The sequence below is a fragment of the Molossus molossus genome, unplaced genomic scaffold (assembly GCF_014108415.1).
Source record: "Molossus molossus isolate mMolMol1 unplaced genomic scaffold, mMolMol1.p scaffold_m16_p_18, whole genome shotgun sequence".
Taxonomy (NCBI): domain Eukaryota; kingdom Metazoa; phylum Chordata; class Mammalia; order Chiroptera; family Molossidae; genus Molossus; species Molossus molossus.
Window position 1 is genome coordinate 45,982,227 of NW_023425353.1, and position 22,693 is coordinate 46,004,919.

General features: G+C 40.7%; 3 protein-coding genes across 6 annotated transcripts in view; 2 read left to right on the forward strand and 1 right to left on the reverse strand.

The window, feature by feature from the left end:
- Positions 1-2,329, forward strand: part of LOC118633063 (ubiquitin-conjugating enzyme E2 E1) — a 64,306-nt gene extending 61,977 nt beyond the window's left edge. Inside the window, exons 6-7 of one of the 3 annotated variants that reach the window (XM_036266525.1) lie at positions 1,129-1,231; positions 1,954-2,329. In XM_036266525.1, coding sequence (XP_036122418.1) covers positions 1,129-1,226 — 98 coding nt within the window. In that variant the 3' untranslated portion in view covers positions 1,227-1,231; positions 1,954-2,329. The other 2 variants (XM_036266523.1, XM_036266526.1) reach the window with 2 other exon arrangements.
- Positions 2,330-3,296: 967 nt separating this feature from the next.
- Positions 3,297-18,200, reverse strand: NKIRAS1 (NFKB inhibitor interacting Ras like 1). Of its 2 annotated transcripts, none has more exons than XM_036266527.1 (4): positions 18,154-18,200; positions 10,291-10,401; positions 5,523-5,764; positions 3,297-3,616 (listed from the first exon to the last, which is right to left on the reverse strand). In XM_036266527.1, exons 2-4 carry the CDS (start codon positions 10,382-10,384, stop codon positions 3,374-3,376), a joined length of 579 nt encoding a protein of 192 aa, XP_036122420.1. In that variant the 5' UTR covers positions 10,385-10,401; positions 18,154-18,200; the 3' UTR covers positions 3,297-3,373. The 2 variants fall into 2 exon arrangements, with proteins under 2 accessions (XP_036122420.1, XP_036122421.1); XM_036266528.1 differs by lacking the exon at positions 18,154-18,200 and adding an exon at positions 10,541-10,560.
- Positions 18,201-18,455: 255 nt separating this feature from the next.
- Positions 18,456-21,190, forward strand: RPL15 (ribosomal protein L15). The gene is made up of 4 exons (XM_036267099.1): positions 18,456-18,506; positions 19,181-19,362; positions 19,813-19,949; positions 20,836-21,190. Exons 2-4 carry the CDS (start codon positions 19,191-19,193, stop codon positions 21,142-21,144), a joined length of 618 nt encoding a protein of 205 aa, XP_036122992.1. The 5' UTR covers positions 18,456-18,506; positions 19,181-19,190; the 3' UTR covers positions 21,145-21,190.
- Positions 21,191-22,693: the final 1,503 nt, after the last annotated feature.

The following is a 22,693-nucleotide window of genomic DNA, read 5'->3' on the forward strand; positions in this document are numbered from 1 at the left end:
CAGTTGTTTGTATGGAAAATACAATAATTAATAAATAATAATTCATAATACAAGAATAAATTGTTTCACATACAACTATAAACCTACTTTTGCCCCACCCTGTATATTTCTCATGTGTTTCTTTTTTTTTATTTTTTTCTTTTATCCTCACTCGAGGACATTTTTCCATTTTTTGTTCAGATAGAGTGGGAGGGAGAGAGAGGAAGAGAGAGAGAAAGAAACATCCATGTGAAAGGGACACATCAAGTGGCTGCCACCCGCACGACCAACCAGGGCTGGGGACAAACTGTAACCGAGGTATGTGCCCTTAGGGGGAACTGAACCCGGGTCTCTCTGTACCGCAGGCCAACGCTCCAACCGCTGAGCCAAACCGGCCAGGGCTCTCATATGGTTCTCTTAAAACAAACCACAAACTTCTAAATGTTGAGCCATCTGCTTGTCTAACCTCACCTATGACTGTGATTTTACTGAGCACTTTGTCCTGTAGTTGGTTACTGAGTGCGGTGGTCAATTTTGAAAGTGATATTTCTTTGCTATATACTCCAGACTGTAATACTGGGTGGGAACTTAATTTCCTTTATTAAAAAAATTTTGTAAATAAAGCAAATATATAATTAAAGATTCTATTTAGGATTCAGAGAAATACTACACTTAGATCCAGGTTCTTTCTTGGTAAACAGTGTAGAAGTAAATAGTGTTACATTGCAACAGCCACAAGGACTACACAGTGTCATCACTGCTGCCACTGAGTGAGTGAAAGGTCACGTGAACACAACTGGATATTCACTGTAGTCTGGAGCCTTGAACATTACAGTTTCTATTGAATTTACCCTAACACATAACAGCAAAAATCCTTCCATTTGGGTGGTGGTTATTGGGAGAGGCATGGAATGAAAGAAGGAGAAAAGCCAGACCAGTACTAAAAGCCTGAGCATCCTGTTTTGATAAGAATTTCCTGCCCTGCATGTTACGTGTTTTAAATGACCCAAAATGAGAGAGTGGTATTTCAGAGATGGAATTGATCCCATATACTTGGTACGTTTCTTCCCAAGCTGTCACTGATTTAATTGCTAAAACTTAAAATGTTATTTTCCTTCCTCCAAAGTAATCTACATTCTTTTTTTCCAGCCGACCCCTTGGTGGGAAGTATTGCTACTCAATATATGACCAACAGAGCAGAACATGACAGAATGGCCAGACAGTGGACCAAGAGATACGCTACATAAATTGGGTTTTCACAATTCTTACATTATTTGTCTGTCACAAAGAGAGCTGCTTATGATTTTGAAGGGGTGGGGGAGGGTGGGAGTTGGTAAAGAGTAGGGTATTTCTATAACAGATATTATTCAGTCTTATTTCCTAAGATTTTGTTGTAACTTAAGGTATCTTGCTACAGTAGACAGAATTGGTAATAGCAACATTTAAATTGTCATTAGTTCTGCAATATAAGCTAAAATGTAGCACAGAGAAGAATAGACATTTGGATTCAGTTGCTTGTAGTCTGTAAATTTAAGCCAGCTTAATTTTGTACAGGTTACACACATGGCCATTTATGTGAAGTCCTTCTAAGACTACATACTTTTTTGTTTAAAAAAATTAAAATTTGTTTTCTCTTCTTGGAAGGGAACAGATATTTAACAGTTTTTAGAGATTGTCATCTCATATATATTAAATGGACACATGGCTATAAAACACCTATAGGAAATGAGTAGTTATGTATTTTATTTTATATGCCAATCTTTATTGTGAAAAGATTAGAGGTTTGAATCAAGACTCGTGAAAACCTGTAGTAAAATACCTTAAGCTGGTAACTGTAAGGCGTGGAATAGGAGTTGCTCAGTGGATTGGTTATATGTTGCAGACTACTTAAGTCTGCATTTGTTACTGTGCTAATAAACAATATTAAAACAACCACCTAACCCTGCTGTTTTCATTTACTTTCTTTTAAATTAGATATTCGCTACTACTAAGGCAACCTAGAAGAAATTACAGACTGAATGAATTGGTATCATTTATCAAGCACCTATGTTAGGATTGGTACGTAACTAATTTATACAACAGCCTTGCAGGAGATTTTGAGGTATCTTAGAAAAGGTTACATAATCTAACCCATCATCTTTCAAAGATGCATCTTTTCAAAAGCATTCCTAAGTTGTGGATGCTGTGGTGGCAAGTACCGGGAAATGGGTTCTCTCATGGATAAATAAGTACAGCCACATTAGAGGGCAATCTGACACCACCTAAGTGTTCATTATCTACAGGATGCCGCGATTCTATTTCTTTGTATCTACACCTGAGAAACTCACCCAGGTGCATGTTGTGAAGGTACATTAAGCATTTAAAAGATAACTATAGGGCCCGGCCAGTGTGGTTCAGTGGTTGAGCATCAACCCATGCACTAAAAAGGTCATCGGTTCGATTTCCGGTCAGGGCACATGTCCAGGTTGTGGGCCATGCAGGAGGCGGCCAGTCAATGTTCTCTCCCTTCCGCTTTCTAAAGAATTATACAGTGGCAGCACAAGCCTAACCTAAAAGCATTTCACTGAAGATGCTGAACAGCTTATTTCATATTTTACATTTAAATCAAATTGTTAACTGCTTTCACAATGAAACTAAGTAGCTTGCTTTCTACTTTGAAAATTAGTTACAGTTGTCAATTTGCTAAATACAGTGAGCCCTATTGCTCAGATCTTGCCAAAATCTTCAGAACTTTTGCACAACCTCAGATATCCAACTTGATGACCACACATCCAGAAAACTATTCCAGGAGGTATAGTATTCCTTGTGGAAAACGGAAGTTTTACTGTCCTTATGTGCCTAGCAGTTTTCTCAAGAAACAGTTTGAACCTATTTATATCACCCACTACCTCAAGTCATGCTAAATGTATAATTTGAACAAAGCTAAACCATAGGTTTTGTTCTATTTAGCAAGATCTCCACCAGATAAAATTCAGCTTAGTACCCAAATTATTTACTGTATGATCCAATTTGGACACACGCAAAATAATGCCATTTTCTAATCCTAGGCATTAAATGACTAATGAATTTTTTAAAAAACAAAGTTATGTTTGAGCTAAGAATGTATCAAGTTACACAGAATAACTTCTGAAACATTAAAGAGGGGGCACTATTCATAGGTACATACATAAATAACAAAGGTGCTAATATCAGGGACAAGTTTCAAGCAACCAGAATATAAATATATTATTTCATATCAGGCAATAATAATACATAGCCCAACAATTTAATCATAACCTAAAGTGCATTACATTACTTCTGTTGGACCAAAGGTAGCTACAAATGGCCTATTTTAATTATGTTCACAGACACTTAAAGGTATTCACTATTCAACAAAAAATTGTGGCATTGGTTTTTAGTTCTCAGCGCTAGAATTCCCTTTGTTTTTCCTCCCAGGCAAAGGAAAGCTCGATTTGCTCTGGGGCTGGGACAGTTTGCTGGCTAAGAGAGTGAATGGTTCAATCAGAGTTTTCCGATCTGTAACTGTTACCTCCCACAGTCGCACCTTCTCACTTTTTGCCCATTGCTGTGCCACTTCAGCATCCACTTGTCTCTGTTCAGAGAGGTCGATTTTGTTTCCTAGTACAACAATTGCTACCTGAAAGAAAAATGGATAAAAAGATCGCACTTTGCCAATATCAGTTCCTAGGCAAAATGGAGAAATAAAGAAAACTGTCCCATTTAACAAACTGCTTCAACAAAATTGATTCTTAGATGTGACCTGAATGAGAAAATAGTGGACATGAACTTCACTCCTTCCGTAATGCATTTCTGTTCAAAATAAAGGTGCTCTATAGGCTGCTATGAAACATTTTAAATTAGCAACAGGTGAAGTTACTCAACTCAGGTATGAATGAAAGTTAGACTTGTGGAAATTCATATCTAGGACACAGATAATGGTTTAACTGAAATGTGCCTGCATTTCAGTTTCGCTATTCCTGCTATTTGCCATTTTCCCTAAATGTACTTCAAAATACAACAAGGGGACTGCCAGAGCTGTGAGTTCTGCACCCCTAGAACCGAAGTTCTATGAGAATAGGTATTTTTGTTCTGTTCACATTATTCCTAAATCACAGAAAATTACCTGAAGCTGCTATGTCTCTCTCACATTGATGTTTCTCTCTCTCCCTCCCTCCCCCCTTCCACTCTAGCTAAAAAAAATAATGGAAAAAGTATGCTCGGGTGAGGATTAACAAACAAAAAAAAAGAAAAAAAGGAAAAGAAAAGAAGTGTTCTATATTTTGACTGTATAAATGTCGATATCTTGCCCTAACCAGCATGGCTCAGTTGGTGGAGTGTCTTCCCACGCTCTGAGAGGTCGCTGGTTCAGTTTCCGGTCAGGGCACATGCCTGGGTTCAGGACTCGATCCCCAGTAGGGGGCATACAGGAGGCATCTGATAGATGAGTGATGTTTCTCCCCCTCTCCCTTCCTCTCTAAAATCAATTTTAAAAACATATTTAACAGAAAAATAAATGTCAGTATCTTGGTTGTACTGCAGTTTTGCACAATGTTAACATTAGGGGAACCAAAGCTAAAAATCATTATTTCTTAAAATTGCATGTGAATTTACAATTATCTCAAAATAAAAAGTTTAACGTAAAAATCCAGGTTAAGAACATCTAGTCAGCACTGTTAACCAGTATGTTATAGGATGTACTCCTAGATGATGAGTCAGCTGTGCATAGATCTGGAAAAAGATGTGTGATAAGCAAGTTCTAGGCATGGGAACCAGCAATTGAGAAGAACTTAATCAATAGGGGAACAAATTATCATGTTGGAAAAAACAAAAAGTGGACAGTGGAGTACAGCGACAAAGGAACAGAAAGAAAAAGATGAAAAGGATAGGCATGGGCCAGGTCATGTAAGGCTTTATAGACAATGGTAAGGATCTTATTTTTAAGTGTTAAATGGGCAGAATCCAATAATTACTAAGTTTTTTTTTTTTGTAAGGCTGAAGACAACCCTATTTATATTTAGCCTAGGAGACAGTAAAGAGCCCTAGGAAACAGGAATGCCACACAATATGAAATGAACTATGTAGGACTTGAGATGTAAAGTCATTAAAATTCAACTTATTAAGTGATAACAAGCCAATTCAGAAAGTCAAACGTTGGTCCTGACTGAACTCAGTCAGTCCTGTATGTCTTGGGCTTTAAAAAAAAAAAGCCTGGCTGCTGTGGCTCAGTGACTGAGCATGGATCCCTGTACCAACAAGTCGCCGGTTCGATTCCCGGTCAGGGCACAAGCCCAAGTTGTGGGCCCAGTCCCCAGTGCGGGGCATGCAGGAGGTGGCCAGTTGATGTTCTCTCTCATCGATGTTTCTATGTCCCTCTCCCTTTCTCTCTCAAATCAATAAAGAAAAAGTATTAAAAAAAAAAAAAAGATTATAGATACTGTAAATACAGTTTGATGCTTTAAAAATATTTTAACTGCCCCAAATTCCATGCTACAATTTAAATAGTATTATAATTCAGAGTTGGCATTTTTAACACACCTACTTACCTCCTTTTTGTCTTTGAACTTATCAATTTCTTTCTTCAGAAGCTCCACTCTTTGAAAGGATTCAAGATTATTCACACTGTATACTAGAACAAAGCCATCGGCAAATGAAAAATAATGCTTTGGTAGTTCCACGCCTTCCTGCAGGCCTCTGGTATCATAAAGATGTAACTGTTCCTTTACTCCTCTATCTGTTTCCACTGAAGCCATATATACATCTTCCATTGTTTCACAATCTTCCATTCCTGGGATGAAAGAGAAATTACTCTTATGTGCACAAATATCAAATCATTACGTTGTACCAATTGTTGAGTATTTTCTTTTTTTTTTTTTATCCTCACCCAAGGATATTTTTCCATTTTTTGTACAGCTAGAATGGAAGGGAGAGAGAGGAAGGGAGAGAGAGAGAGAAACATCGACGTGAAGGGACACATCGAGTGGCTGCCACCCGCACAACTAACCAGGGCCGGGGACAAACTGCAACCGAAGTACGTGCCCTTAGCGGGAACCGAACCCGGGTTTCTCCGGACCGCAGGCCGACGCTCTAACCACTGAGCCAAACTGGCCAGGGCAATTGTTGCGTATTTTCTTGTCCTTTAGAATTTGTTGACTTTATAGGTTCCCTATTTACTACATGTAAGAATCATATTTCCATTTACTAACTTCTTTAGAATCAAACGTAGTTGTTACAGTAAATAAGCAAAGTACCTTTTTTTATTGTTGTTATTCCTCACCAGAGGATTTTTTTCCGTTGATTTTTAGAGGTGGGGGGCAGGGAAGAAACATCAATGTGAGAGAGATACATCAATTGGTTGCCTCCTGAAAGACCCCAACTGGGGCCGGGAATCGAACCTGCAACCCAGGTTCGTGCCCTTGACCAGAATCGAACCCTCAACCCCTCAGTCCTAGGGCTGATGCACTAACCCCTGAGCCAAACTGGCCAGGGCCAAAGTACTTTTTAAAAACCTTTTTTTTTCCTGTATAGAAATAAAAGTATAGCCTGGCCAGTGTGGCTCAGTGGTTGAGCGTCGATGCGGAGCACCAAGAGGTCACCAGTTCAATTCCCACTCAGGGCACATGCCCAGTTTGTGGGCCCGATCCCCATTGGGGGCATGCAGGAGCCAGCCAATCAATGTTCTCTCTCATTGATGTTTCTTTTTTTTTTTTGGTATGCGCCCCTGTGGGAACCGAACTAGGATTCTCTGGTCTGCAGGCTGACGCTCCAACAGCTGAGCCAAACTGGCCAGGGCTCTCATTGATGTTTCTGTCTGTCTCTCCCTCTCCCTCTCTCTCTCTCAAATCAATAAAAATATATATATATTAAAAAAAAAGTATAAATAAAAGTTTAGTAATGATTTAATATTACATATTTTTTTAAAAGTAACAAGAGCCAAAGAACTGAATACCCAAATTGGAAGATTAAAGGCTGATTTTTAATATTTTTTTCTTTATTGATTTTTAGAGAGAGAGAGAGGAAGGAAGAGAGAGATAGAAACATGGAAGAGAACGGACATCATGTGGCCGCCTCCTGAATAGTCCCCACTGGGGATTGGTCCCACAACCTGGGCATGTGCCCTGACCGGGAATCCAACCGGCAACCTCTTGGTGCATGGGTCGACACTCAACCACTGAGCCACACTGGCCAGGCTAAAGGCTGATTTTAAATGTAGTTTCAACAACTAAGTGTCCCTATTTCCTTCTCCATCAGAGCCAAGGACAGGACCTGGGTAAATTTGCTACTTTTTTCCTGTACAACTTACTCTCTTTCCAGGGTCTGTTTATAAGACTCAAACACCTGTATGTCCAGTCTGGGCCTGAGCACCAGGCTTTAATTCCCAGTACCTATTGGGCATTTTGATGTGAATGTCCTACAAGTACTTCAAAGTAACAAAAGGTATTATTCCTCCCCACACCTATTCCTCCTCCTTGCTTTCTTCCCTTGATCTCCATCCACCTGGGCAGTCTTTAGAGTTCTTTTTAAACAAGGAAAGTTATCATACATCAGTCACTCGACTCCTGAAACATCTGCTCAATACACTGCCTCCTTCCATTCCCAATGGTGTATTAGCACCTGAACTGCTGCAACAGTTCGGCCAACACCTAGTATCCTTTGTAGACTCTGCTCAACTGTCAATTCCATGGATCCTCTTCTGATTATCTCCTTCTCTCCTTTCCGCTCCTACTGCTTTGTATAGGTAATACCATTTAATACTTAAATTTTCCCATATCAGTCCCCTCCAAAGCTGGAGTGTAAACTTGACAGCCAGGACTGTGGCTAATTTTGAGAGCTCTGAGGACTAACAAATTGAATTAATACACACAAAGTCCTCAGTAAATGTTTGCTGAATGAATGAATTCATAATTGATGTCCCAATTTCAGGCCCTTTCTTGCCTAAGTGATCCTTTTAAAATGCATTCTTACTTGTGCAGGTTTGTCTCTTCAACTAGTCTCTAACTCCCTTAAGAGAGAAAACATTCTGTGTACATAGCAAGTATTCAATAATCATTTACTGATAAAGGGATTAAGGGGAGAAGATTAACACTCAGAATTTTATTTTACTTTTTACACTTGGAATTTTAATTAGTGGAGATGCAAATGATAAGATGGGTATGAAACTGTCTCAGTAATCACCTTCATATTTTCTGTAGAAATTTTAATTTTTTTATAACCTTCCTATTTAAATATGAGCAATATCCAGAGGTTAAATCATATGGATAACATCCTATGTGAATAAAACGTACTCTATTATAGGTTTTTGAAAACTCTTGCTCATTTTCCTAAACAACCTAAATATTGTAGAATGATTAGTTACAGGTGCCTTACACGAAATGTCTAAGTAAATATTTTAAATAAATATTTTTAAAAATCTCCATGAACTATTAGATTAAAAGAAATAATCATGTCCCGACCGGTGTATCTCAGTGGTTGAGCGTCGACCCATGTACCAAGAGGTTGCTGGTTCAATTTCCAGTCAGGGCACATGCCCAGGTTGTGGGCCTGATCCCCAGTGGGGGGCATGCAGGAGGCAGCCAATCGATGTTCTCTCTCATGGATGTTTCTATCTCTTTCTCCCTCTTCCTTTCTCTTTCAAAAAATCAATAAAAGAAAAAAAAATTTTTTAAGTGACAGAAATATTGAGAGATGGAAAACAGGAGAGAAGAAATGAAAAATTAGATTACTAGTCCAGCACCCAAGAAGAGTTCCAGAAAGAGAAGAGGGAACACAGAGGAGGAAAAGTGTCAACAAAATAACTCATTTCCATATTGAAAGGGAGATTTTCTTCATATATTTCAACTAAAACCAACATATCACAACAGATTGAATACAAAAGCAAGTAGATATAATAATCCAGCTGCCTTCTATTAAGCTGGACATTAGATCTTCAAAAATGTAAATCAATACTGTTCTCACTAAATCTTTTTGAAGATATTTTTCATAAAAATATTATCTTAGCATGTGATAAGCTTAGTTATTTTAAGTAATAAATATTTTTTAATTTGTTTTAATTTCTAATACAGTAAAAATGTTTAAAAATATATAGCCTACATAAACAAGAGCTGTGTGGCGTTTTCAGAGGGTAAAGGGATTCTTTTTCCTCCCTGGGCATCATTTATTTTTTGCACAGGCACAAATTAGAATGTGAAGGTAAAAAATTAAGAACCAATATTGCAGCATTTGTGACAGGAGGGATTCAGAAATCAAAAAGTTTGAGAACTGCTAGCACAGACACCATAATAAAAACCCAATATGGATTTAACCAAAATTGTTCAATACTTTGGGATGGTGGGAAAGAAGCAAAACTCATTAAAACATTATTAAAAGTAAGATAGAAATGTGCTCTAAGCTACTTGTAGAGATAAATACTTCAAAGATCTGTGATTCTACTTCTCACTCAAGCACAAACCTCATTTCATTCTAACATGTAATATTTGTCTTTCTAACTAAACCACAACCCCCTTAAAGCCAAAGATGCTGTCTTCACCTCTGTAGTCTCACAAGGCCTAATCACCGTCTGTTTCACATAGCAAGTATTTAATAATGATTAACTCAATGAATGAATAAATGAAAGAGATAATCTAATTCACAAAATTAGGTTATACTGAAGCAAACCACTGTTTCTTCCGTTTTGAAAACCTATATAGCAGTATTGGAAAGTCATATTTGAAATAAGAATGAGATCATTCAGTGTATTCTTTTTTGTTTGTTTTATCCTCACCTGAGGAGACGTTTATTGATTTTATAGAGAGAGGAAGGAAGAGGGAGAAGGAGGGGAAGAAGAGGCAGGGAGTAGAAGAGGGAGAGAGAGAGACAAAAGGAGCTAAGTATCTACATGAGAGAGTAACATCTCAGTTGTCTCCTGTACACAACCTAGGTATGTGCCCTGACTGGGAATCAAACCTGAAAACGTTTGGGGGCATGGGATGACACGCCAACCAACTGAACCATCTGGCAGGGGCCATTCGAGGTATTAAGTCAGTGATTCTATGATTCCAAGACCACTATTCATTATGTAACTACACAGGGAACTACACATATATAAAAATATAACTTACAGCAAGCACTCTTGAATTTCATTCACTATCATAAAAGATGCCTTTTTTTCTCTCCCCTATTTTTTTCTCCCTCAATCTCTGTTGATTTCTATGACCCTTTTGGGTCCCCTGGATTACACTTTTATGTACTCTCCCCCATCTTTAGGTTAGTATGACCAACAAAAGACCCCTAGCAGTTCCCAGAACCTACAAAGAAACTATAGAAAAATAATCTTACCAATAGTATGATTCCCATAAAGAAGCTGCTCCAAAATTGCTGTCTTCCCCACAGATAGCAAGCCACAAACCACAACCTTGCAGCCCTTTCCCATCCTGTCTCAGGGTATCACTGCAAAGAGAATAGACGATCTTTAAAATTGTATGCAGTTGAAATCAAGCATTTGTTTTTCTTTCGATGTTTGAATTTAATAAGTAATACAAACACAGGGAGGTTCGATATAAAAAAGGATATACAGAATAAGGTGTACCCTTCCAAACTGCACTCCTGGTCTCCCATTTGCTCCCTTAGAGCAATCAGTGTTGCCAGCGCCTTACATATCTCTGCAGTGGTAATCTAGATAAATGTAAGAATACATGTGTCCAATACAGATATGAATACACACTTGTTGGTTTTTAAAAATAATAAACACCTTTTATAAGACTATCTGAATACTAAGTCTATAGAAATCTGAATCAAAAATCCTAGATAAAACCAATCCTTGAAAGAGACTGCCTGCTCATCAGTATTTACCTGGAAAAATAAACATTTAAGTAAAAATCTAAGAAAACATAAGATATACATTTGGATAGAGACTAGACATGATTTTTAAAAGAAACCTTAATGCTATTAATGCTACCGTCAGTCTTGGGAGAGTGAGAAATTGAATTTTGGTAGCCATACGGGATCTCTTGGTCATATTTGTTTTTGAGTCATATTTCTTAATGCTAGAAAAGTTGCTTGAGCACTTTTAACTATAAAGAAAAGGAAAACTCTCCTAGCTTCTTGACATATCCAAGGAAGAGAAAGATCAGGTAACACTTTCTTCAATTTTCCTCAAAGCTTTTACTTTCCAGAGGCAAGGTACCAGAAGCCAAGGCAGAAAGGAAAACAGGCTCATGAAGTACAACAGAGAAAGTTGATAGGAGTGTTTAAAACCTACATTGCCTTTTGCCATTTCCCACCACCTCCTCTGTCCCTCAATTTTCTTCTTACCTAGAACTGTGGAACATACAAAAACTCACTGAAAGGGATACCAGAACTACTTGAAGTCAAAAAACAACAATAGGAAAGTTCAGATAAGCATTCAGATAAAAGGGATGCTGGCTATCTGTATGCACGTGTGTTGTACATCAGTATTACTGATTTTTTTATACTGACACTGAAAACATTAACAAATTAATTTCCCCACTTTATTTTCTCAAAGATTGTCATTGTTATGACCCAAATCAGGCACAATACTAATCTGCTAATTGGAATTTTAAAAAATTTTAATCTTCACTCAAGGACATGCTTATTTATTTTAGAAAGAGTGGGAAGGAGAGGGGAAGAGAAAGAGAGGGGGAGAGAGAAACACCAATGTGAGAGAAAACATCGATCAGTCGCCGTCCCATACACGCCCCGACTGGGAATGGAACCAAAACCTTTTGGTGTGTGGGGCAAAGCTCCAACCAACTACGCCACACCGGCCAGAGCAGGAAAATTTGTAATGCTACCACTATTGTGGTGTAGTAATCATAGACCATTCGATTCCAGAGCAAGAGAAATTTATCAGTAGAGAAATAAAAATCACTCTTCCTTTGTGTTTTCAATATAACTGCAGTACAAAAATTCTCAGGGCAGAACTCTATGTAACTGATGGTCTACTATGGTATGCTACTCCCCATGTCAGCTACTATGGCCCATTTTAAAAGATTTTCTACACATACCTCTGAATTTATGATTAATTTAATATCCTCTCATTTCTCATAGGATTCTACCCTCTAGTTATGATACCACTGAATCCTTCTTTCAAAGGGTTTTTCATGATAATAGTTAAAATTAAAAATTCATTTTTATTGATTTAGAGAGAAACACTGATTTGTTGTTCCTTTTTTTTTTTTTAATCCTTACCCAAGGATATTTTCCCATTTATCTTCAGAGTGAGAAGGAGGGTGGGAGGGAGGGAGACAAAAACATCGATGTGAGAAAGACAACACTTCGATTGGTTGCCTCCCACACGACCCCAATCAAGGCCAGGACCGAACTGCAACTGAGGTATGTGCCTTTGACCTGAATCAAACCCGCAACTCTTTGGTCCTTGGGCCCACACTCTAACCACTGAGCAATACCATCCAGGACAGTTGTTCCACTTATTTATGCATTCATTGGTTTTTTCTGTAGGTACCGTGACAGAGATTGAACCCGGAACCTTGGTGCATTGGGGATGGTGCTCTAACCAACTAAGGTACCCAGCCAGGGCAAGAATAGTTAAAATTTAAATTTTTTTTTTATTATTATTGATTTTTTAGAGAGAAAGGAAGGGGGAGAGAGAGAGAAATATCAATGTGAGAGAGAAACGTCCATTGGCTGCCTCCTGCACGCCCCCTACCAGGAATTGAGCCCACAACCTGGGCATGTGCCCTGACCAGGAATTGAACCAAGACCTCTCAGTCCATGGGATGACACTCAATCCACAGACCCACACCAGCTGGGCGAACATGTTAATTATTTTACATCATAAAAGGGAAAAAAAGATAAAATGATGTGTGATTAATCAAGGTACAGCTGAAACATTCTAGGTACCTAGTTGTCCTCAAGTGAAAATAATACTACATAAAGTTGAAGACTAGTGGCCTGCTACCATCAATTAAAATGTATGAATTCTTGCCCTGGCTGGTTAGGCTCAGCGGTTAGTGTCGGCCCGCGGATTGATGAGTCTGGTCTGGACATACCTCAGTTGCAGTTCATCCTCAGCTCTGGATGGGGTGGTGTGGGAGGCAGCCAGTCGATATGTCTCTCTCACATTGATGTTTCTCTCTCCCTCTGTCTCCCTCCCACTCTAAACAACCAAAAAAATGTATGAATTCCTTAAAAAATTAATATCTACTGTAAGATTGAGTGAATAACATTAAATACACATTCAAAACTACTTAATTGTCTACACATAGTAATGATGGCAAGGACTCACATTATATATAAGGAAGTAGTTATGCGTATATACACTCAGATTTACAAACAAAAACTAAAAGCTTAGTTCTATAAACATTATAATATTTAATAATTCCCAAATACAATAAATATGCACAATTTCCTTCCAAGTACAAAAAAAAAAAGAGGTCATCTGCAGTATGGGTACTGAATCACACAAATAGATCCTGGGGGTGGCCAAATCTCTCATAAATCTAGGTTTCAAAAGTTTGGAGGGCTCCAGAGTATATGATTATGATCTTTAAGGTTCCTTATGACACTGCAATGCTATATGGAAACTGCTTATCCAGAAACTACATCAACACTGAGGTTAACACAAAAAGTGGTTAGAGCTACTGGTTACAGTCCCTACCCTAAGAAACTGCTGGACAATAAAATTCAATCTGTTACTTATTAAACTCATCTGATGTAAATGACTAAGAGAACGTGCTTAATAGGCAAAATCCAGTGCAGTCTTAAATACATATTGCTTTGCTTTCCAGGCTAATCGATAATGTTGCTAAAGAATAAAAACTTGACCTGGTCCATTCCTTTGGGAAACAGTGAGCTTGGTCAATATTCTCTTTGAAAAGCCATCAGAAACAGCCTCCCAAATTGTCAGTACTTCTGTTCTTCTACCTGAGAAAAGCATCCTACTTTTATAAGTAAAACATAACTTTTCTATGTAATCAGAAAGATATTAATACTGAAACTATAAACATCATAGACAGATGTTATAGATCTTATGATGCAAACATCACATGGGGAAACTACACTGTATTTTTAGGTAAACATCATGTACTGTGTGCAGTGCTTCTACTACTCATATATGACTACATTTACATACATAAACACAGTAAAAGGGTTTGCAAACAGTATTACACATAATATAAGCAGATTCCAGCTTACCATTTCTTTTATTCATTTAACATATATTTACTGAGGGCTTAACATAGTGCCAGAAATTAGAAACAAACTAGGGGACAAAACCAGAAATGATCCCTCAGGAATCTCAAAATCAATTGGAGACACCGATCCAAATTTTGCAAAACTAACAGAAATTAAAAATTAAGAAACAAACTGCAGCCCAGCCCAGCCAGTGTGGCTTAGTGGTTGAGCATTGACCCATGCACCAAGAAGTCAAAGGCTCAGATTCCCCATCAGGGCACATGCCTGGAGTTTCGGGCTCAATCTCCAGTAGGGGGCGTGCAGGAGGTAGCCACTCATTGATGTTTCTCTCCCCCCCACCTCTAAAAATCAATAACACATGTTTTTTTAAAAAGGAAACAAAACTGCAAAATCTAATTAAGAAATTAGCAATGGTTATTCACATTGCTGGACTCTCCTTTCCAAATGATTCATCCAACTCTGCAGTCATCAATCTTGACTCATTTTTCTCACACCCCACTTCTGATCCATCAGTATATCCTCTACACCTTTGAAACATTCAGGCTAGACCATTTACCACCTCTGTCACTAATGAAGTGGTCCGAGGCACCAACTTCCCTCACCTGGTCTTAAAGACATTCATTCATGTCATAAACCCCTAAACCTGGGAGTATTTTACTTGATAAAAGAAAAGGGATTTTGCAGCTGTGATTAAGCTAAGACCATTGAGATGGGGTGTTTATCCTGAATTATCTGGGTGGATCCAATGTAAGCACAAATGTCTTTTAAAGAGAGGGAGCCAAGGGTGTCAGAAAGTGAGAAGGACAGGGATGTGAAGATACTACACTGCTATCTTTGAAAATGAAGAAAGGGGTCAGGAGCCAAGAAATACCAGTGGCCTCTAGAAGCTGGAAAGCAGATTTCCCCCTAATGCCTCTAAAAGGAACACAGCCCTAAGACAGCCTCTTTAATAAATGGTGTTGAGAACATTGGACAGCTACATGCAAAAAAATGAAACGAGACCATCAACTTACACCATACACAAGAATAAACTCAAAATGGATAAAAGACTTAAATGTGACTCATGAATCCATAAAAATCCTAGAAGAAAATGTAGGCAACAAAATTTCAGACATCATACGCAGCAGAATTTTCACTGATACATCACCTAAGGCAACAGAAACAAAGGAGAAAATGAACACATGGGACTACATCAAACCAAAAGCTTCTGCACAGCAAAAGAAGCAACCACCAAAATGGAAAGGCAACCCACTGTATGGGAGAGCATAATTGCCAATGATACATCAGATAAGGGGTTAATTTCCAATATATATAGAGTGCTCATACAGCTCAACAAAAGGAAGAGAAAGAACCCAATTAAAAAATGGGCAGAGGGACCTGGCCAGTTTGGCTCAGTGGTTAGAGCATCGGCCTGCGGTCTGGAGAGACCCGGGTTTGGTTCCCGCTAAGGGCACATAGCACGTACCTCCGTTGCAGTTTGTCCCGGCCCTGGTTGGGTCGTGTGGGTGGCAGCCACTCAATGTGTCCCTTTCACGTCGATGTTTTTTCTCTCTCTCTTTTCCTCCCACTCTATCTGAACAAAATACCGAAAAATGTCCTCAGGTGAGAATAAAACAAACAAACAAAAAAAAGGGCAGAGGAACTAAATAGACACTTCTCCAAACAGGACATACAAATGGCTAAGAAACATATTAAGAAATGCTCAAAATCACTAATCATCAGAGAGATGCAAATTAAAACAACAATGAGGTATCACCTCACACCTGTCAGAATGGCCACCATCAACAAATCATCAAACAACAAGTGTTGGCGAGGCTGTGGAGAAAAGTGGACTCTAGTACACTGCTGGTGGGAATGCAGACTGGCGCAGCCACTATGGAAAGCAATATGCTGTTACTTCGGAAAGTTAAAAATTGAACTTCCATTTGACCCAGTCATCCCACTTCTAGGAATATACCCTAAGAAGCCTGAAACACCAATCAGAAAGAATATATGTACCCCCATGTTCATAGCAGCACTATTTACAATAGCTAAGATCTGGAAACAGCCCAAGGCTCCAACAGTAGACAAATGGATAAAAAGTAGTGGTACATATACACAATGGAGTACTATGCAGCTGTAAGAAAGAAAGATCTCTTTGAGATGACATGGAGGGACCTGGAGAGTATTAATCCTAAGCAAAACAAGCCAAGCAGAGAAAGACAAATATCACATGATCTCACTTATTTGTGGAATATAATGAACATAACAGTCTGAGGAATGGGATAGTCCCAGAGACGTGGAAGTGGGGACTGACAATCCCCAGAAGAGGGGGTGGAGGGAGAGATAAACCACAGAACTTACATGCATGTATGCATGAATAATGGACATGGGCAACAAAGCTGGGACAGGGTGGGGAGGGTGGGGGAGGGAGGTATCAGTGGGGGAAAAGGAGAAACATCTGTAACAAAAATAAATAAAATAAATAAATAAATAAAATAAAATAAAAGGAACACAGCCCTACTGACAACTTGATTGTAGCCTAGTGAGATTTCTGACCTACAATACTAAAAGACAACAAATTGGTGGTGTTTTAAGCCAGTAAACTTGCTATTATTTGTTACAGCAGCAATAGGAAACTAATACAACCTCCTATCTAGTCTGTCTTCTTCCACGTTCCCCCTTCTTCCTTTTAGCCTCAAAACTACAATCCAAATGATTCTTTAAAAATGTGTAAACCACCCACATTGGACAAGAGAAAGAAAAGCCAATTAAAGCCAAACAAGGGTTTGATTTTTATGCTTGCATCCTCTTGCCCTTAATAAACAAATTTCTTTTTTAGCCACCCCGTCCCCCCCAATATGTAAGTCACATAAAGTTATCTTCTTCTCAAAATCTTCAAGTGATTTCCAATTACACAGTTTGCAAACCCAAAATCCTCATAACCTTCCTCCCTGTGTCATCCGCCAGTTCCCCCTGTGGTTGAGTCCAGCCGCCCCGCCTCCTTGCTCTTGCTGTATTAATCCAGGCACACGCCAGTCTTGGCACCGGTCCCTCCGACTGAAATCAGTCCCCACATCTGCACGGCTCACTTCCTTCAGGTCTTTTCCCAAACGTTACTTCTCAAAAAAAGGCTAACCCTGAACATGCCATCCAAAATTTCGACCGTTATACCCCAACACTCCCCTTAACGTTTGTCCTTAGTATTTATCATCGAATATTACACCTTCTTAGTGTACTGCGCGTTTCCAAGGAAGCTCGAAGTTCTTGCCTTGACCTGCATCCTCAGCAGTGGGCACACTGCTCCGCACATATTAGGCACCTCATCAATATGTTAATTGAATCAATGAACCATATGAGGAGTCTTACAATAATAAAGCTGCGATTATTTTTTAAAAGAGGAAAAGAAAATAGGGGTGAAACAACCAAAACCTCACATGATCTACAAGGTAAATATGATTCTCTTAAACCTTTGGCCACACTTAAAATGTGCAGAATTAAACCATTGTACCAAGAGTGAAACGCTCCGGAGACGCAAGGAAACCGTTTTTCAATAAAGAACGCCACACGAAATGCCAGCATTTTCTCGGCATGTCTTCGCCAAACGCTCGCAACTGCCAACCAGGTCTCGGCAAATAAATATTTCGCTTTTCTAAAAAACTGGTTCTGACGTAGCAATTCTGGAACGAAACCGTACGCAGGAAAGACACGGGAATGGGAAGGCACGGGGCCGCTCGCGCTCCCCCTCCCCAGGACCCTTTTTGGGGCAAAACCCCTCAGAACTGGGCCTGCGGGGGCTAAAGCCCTAACTGGCCCGCAGGTTGGGGGGAGCCTGCGGTGCGCGGGACCCCACCCGCGAAGCTCCCGCACCACGAACGCCTTATTTGGCGACTGGAGCAGCGTCGCAGGGGTCAGTCAGAGCCACCTCGGGGCCCCAGACTTCTGCGCCGTCCCGGGGTAGAAAGGGGACAGCGTTGCCCGCAGCGACACTTCAATCGGGGAGCCTGCGGTGCGTGAAGCGTACCTGTACACCACAATGACACCGACCTGTACACTCCGCAGACCTCGAAGACAGCGGTGCGTTGACTGCGAGACACCACTGCAGGTTTCAGATATGGAGCCCCGCCCCCAATGTCTCCCGACGGCGTGTCTAGGATGCTCGCCCGCCGAAGCCTCGAGGTGGACAGTTGCGGAGTGGAGCAGGGGGCGGGACAATTGGGAGGGCTGCGCCCAATCCCGGCTGAACTCCGCCCACCAGGCTCTCTGCCGGAACTACATGTCCCATGAGGCTCTGGGCGGCCGCAGCTTTCTACCGGAAAGAGTTTTGCTGAAGTGGGGGAGGAGCCCAAAGAGGATTGTGGGAGAAAGGCTCTTCCTTTCCGTGTGGCTGCAGCCATTAGGTAAGCTGTGTCGAGGATATTCGCTATCCCATCCGTCGCTGATCTCCCTTCACTTGGGCCATCCAGACTCGGGGACCTTGCATTCTCGGAGCATATCCTGCTTCCTATGCGGCGCGAGTTTGACCAGGATGTAGGGCAGCGGGGTTGGGGAGAGACGGCCCCCGGGGCTGGCTGAGGGATGTTGTGATGGCGGCGCGAATTCGAGCTGGGCCCGGAGCATGAAGGAAAGAGAGGCGGCGTGGCGCTGAGGATAGGAGGCTGGCCCAGGGCTTCCCAAAGCGAGCCCAGGAGGTTGGGTGGAATAAGTGCTTTTCCCTAGAGAGTTAACCATCCGCGGCGGGAACATCTTCCCCTTGTCGGCGAGGTCTCTGCAGACGGGGCCGGGCCTTTGGGGACGCCGCCTTGCCGCAGTGACCCGCCCCCTCAAGGCCCAAGTCTAACGCCATTGATTCGTCCCGCGAAAAGTGTGCCGGGGGCCTTCCGGCGCTGCTCCGGGCTAGAGTCGCAGAGGTGACTGAGCGCTGCTTTCCACGGGCGCAGCGGCAGGGGTTAGGCTCTCCGCACTGCAGTTTGTGCAGAGCCATTTTCATCAGTGGTTTCCTTGTGGTTTATGGGGAACTAAGATGGACGGACGGACTCTTCTCATTTCCTTTAATACCGGTTTTATCTCAAAGGTAAGCCAAGATGGGCGCTTACAAGTACATCCAGGAGCTGTGGAGGAAGAAGCAGTCCGATGTGATGCGCTTCCTTCTCCGGGTGCGCTGCTGGCAGTACCGCCAGCTCTCTGCGCTCCACAGGGCCCCCCGCCCCACCCGGCCCGACAAAGCGCGCAGGCTGGGATACAAGGCCAAGCAAGGTGAGTGGTGTCTGCCTAGGTGCTTGGGTAAAATTGTATTTCCCGGGAAAAGCTAGCAACCGGTGATTAGGAAGAGCTGCTATTGCCCAGATGTCTTCTTCACATGAGGCTTTGGCAGAAGCAACTGCCTTCAGCTATCAACACATTGAAGTTGTTGGCCAGTCAGTGACTGCGCACAACTGCCTAGCATTTGCCATAGATTACAAATTTGAATGAGTCTGGACTAAAGCAAAATAACAGTGTAGAGTGGAAATGAGGAGTTAGTGTCTATCTGTGTCTTTAACAAAGTATTTTAAAAAATAACTGGTGTTAGTTTTACCTCCACTGGATATATAGTGTTTGACTTACAGCCTGAATATATTCTACGTTGGAGCAAAAATTACATGTCATCGAGTCTCTGAGCCTACCACTCTGCAGTTTTTATAAGACCACTAAAATTTTTGTTTATAGGTTATGTCATATATCGGATTCGTGTGCGCCGTGGTGGCCGCAAACGCCCTGTTCCTAAGGGTGCGACCTATGGCAAGCCTGTTCATCATGGTGTTAACCAGCTCAAGTTTGCGCGAAGTCTTCAGTCTGTTGCCGAGGTAAGTGGTTTTTGGGAAGCAGTTGTATTGGTTGACTCCTGGAGGTGATGTAGAAGGATTTGTGCAACTTTTCTGATGGCTCGGTGAGCCCTTTGTGTTTTAGGTGGGGTTTGTGAGTTTTAGTTATTAATCTTGGTAAAGGGTTTCTGTCAAAGACTTTGTAAGTCTTTGTTACTGATTTGTCTTAGCTCGTGTGTGTTGTGTGTATCATGGAAAGTGTGAATTTGTGGAACCTAAGGTTTTGAAGGGCAGTAAACTTGGTCTTAAAGAACACATCACCTCAGGTGTACAGAAGCTGCTTTTTCAAAAGGCTAAGGAGGCCTATGCAAAAGAGACCATTGTAGCCAGAAGTGCCTAAAATATGCTAAATGTTAAAGTTTTCTATAAAAGTTTGCTGATTCCCCTCTTACATTAGAAAAAAGACAAGGTTCCAGAATCCTACATTTGCCAGGTGTATGTGTGTTGTGGTTGTGGTGATGGTGGTGAATCCTCACCCGAGGATTTTTTCCCATTGATTTTTAGATAGAATGGAAAGGAGGGGGGAAGAGAGAAAAGAAACATCCATGTGAGAGAGACACGTAGATTGACCCTAACTGGGGTGCAGTGGGGTGGGGGATCTAACCCGAGCACCTTCCCTCAAAGGCCAACACTAACCACTGAGCCAAATTGGCCAAGGCTATCCAGATATTCTTAACATTGGTGCCTTAAAGGCATTCACAAGCCCCATTCATTAGGTAGGGGGTAATAATAGGGGATAGTAAGTTTAGCTTTTCATACTTAATGGTCACACATTAGTCTCTTGTCTAGTGGTGAACTAAAGAGAATTCTTGGTTCCTAATTTGCTACTCTGCAAAATGTGGGAGGCTGACCATTTTTCTTCTTTTAGGAGCGAGCTGGACGCCACTGTGGGGCTTTGAGAGTCCTGAATTCTTACTGGGTTGGTGAAGATTCCACATACAAATTCTTTGAGGTTATCCTCATTGATCCATTCCATAAAGCTATCAGAAGGAATCCTGACACCCAATGGATCACCAAACCAGTCCACAAGCACAGGGAGATGCGAGGGCTGACATCTGCAGGCCGCAAGAGCCGTGGTCTTGGCAAGGGCCACAAGTTCCACCACACTATTGGTGGTTCTCACCGTGCGGCTTGGAGAAGGCGCAATACTCTCCAGCTCCACCGTTACCTAATATAAGTAATGTTTGTAAAATTCTTACCTAATAAACAATTTAGGACAGTCATGTCTGCTTAAAAGTGTTCTTTAATTTGTTAAAGCTAGTTGTCTACAGATTGTTTCATGAATGCATTGTCAAACTATGAAAGTTAAAGTGCAATAATGTTTGAAGACTATACGTGATGGTGTATCGTTTCTCATAAACGCTTTTGTCTTTTGCTTTATCTCAGCGATTTTCAACCTTTTTCATCTCATGGCACATTCAAACTACTAAAATTTTGCGGCACACCCAAAAATTAGTTTTTTACCATCTGACCAAAAAATAGGTATAATTTTTATTCATTCACACCAGATAGCTGTTGTCATTTTTTTAATTTGACAAACTAAGGGAAAAGAGGTCAGTGCCACTGACTACATAGCCAGGTATTGCATGTTTTGAAAATTTTTGTGGCACACCATTGTGCCGCAAGATACTGGTTGAAAATCGCTGCTTTATCTTTTTAGGGAGTTTTCTATGTCTGTTAAAATGCTGTTCGGTATAATAGGTGTAAAATTCTGTGAAGGAGTGCAGAACTAGCCAGTAGATTTGTTGGTGCATGTGATGAAACCTACAACTTTATTGGGTTGATGCAATGGTTTTACCCTCAAGGGGCTGTTTTGCAGCATGGCAAGGACAAACATTTTTAAACTGAGTTTTTCTTGGAAATGCAAAAGCTGCCTAATCCACTCATGATCCTTTGTAGAAAAATGAAAACTAATTAGGGGGCTCACATTTTTAGATTAACCCAATATAACTGCTGCTTCTGAAAGGAGAAAAGTCAAAAAATGCCACCTTTTTAAAGGAGAATTTAACAATCCTGTTGCAAGAGGGTTTTCTAAATTAAACATCCTGGGTTAACTAAACAAAACTGACTTGGTCTCCCCACAGTACCATTGACCTTCACATAAAAGGTAGAAGCTCCTGGTTCAATCCCATTTCTTGGGATCTGTAGAATATTGAATTTCATGCAAAGTAGAAATAGTAATTACACTGGTGTGTATTGAAACACAGAAATTGGACATAAAGTACATGACAAGGTAATTAACTTAAGGGTGTATTGTGTTACTTAGTAACCATTATGAACCCTCTAGCCACCTTGGTTGGGGAGGGGGTGAATATGGTTGGCTTTAGGAGTACTTCATTGCTTAGTCCATTTAGTCTTACAAGTCATCTTGGGTCAACCCACTATCCATTATTCCTATAAGCAACTGAGAAAAGTCATGTAGTTGGTGTTAGTACAAGTTCGTGGTTTCTAGTCGAATCCTTATGCATTGTCTACAGTTCTTTTTCTCATTCCTGCTCATACTACCCTCAAAATCCGTACCATTCCACAAACTTTCCAGGACCTCAGTTGTGCCCACCTTAATGTTAAAGCATACCACCACACTGCCTCTTGTTTTCCAATAGACTAGGCCTCTGTTTCCCAGGGTGGGTTTGAGCATGTGGGGAATACAGAAGAGGAATTGGCCCCAATTTCCAAATCTGGGTTTGATAACAATAGTTTGGTTCTAAAATCTATTTGCTGGTTTG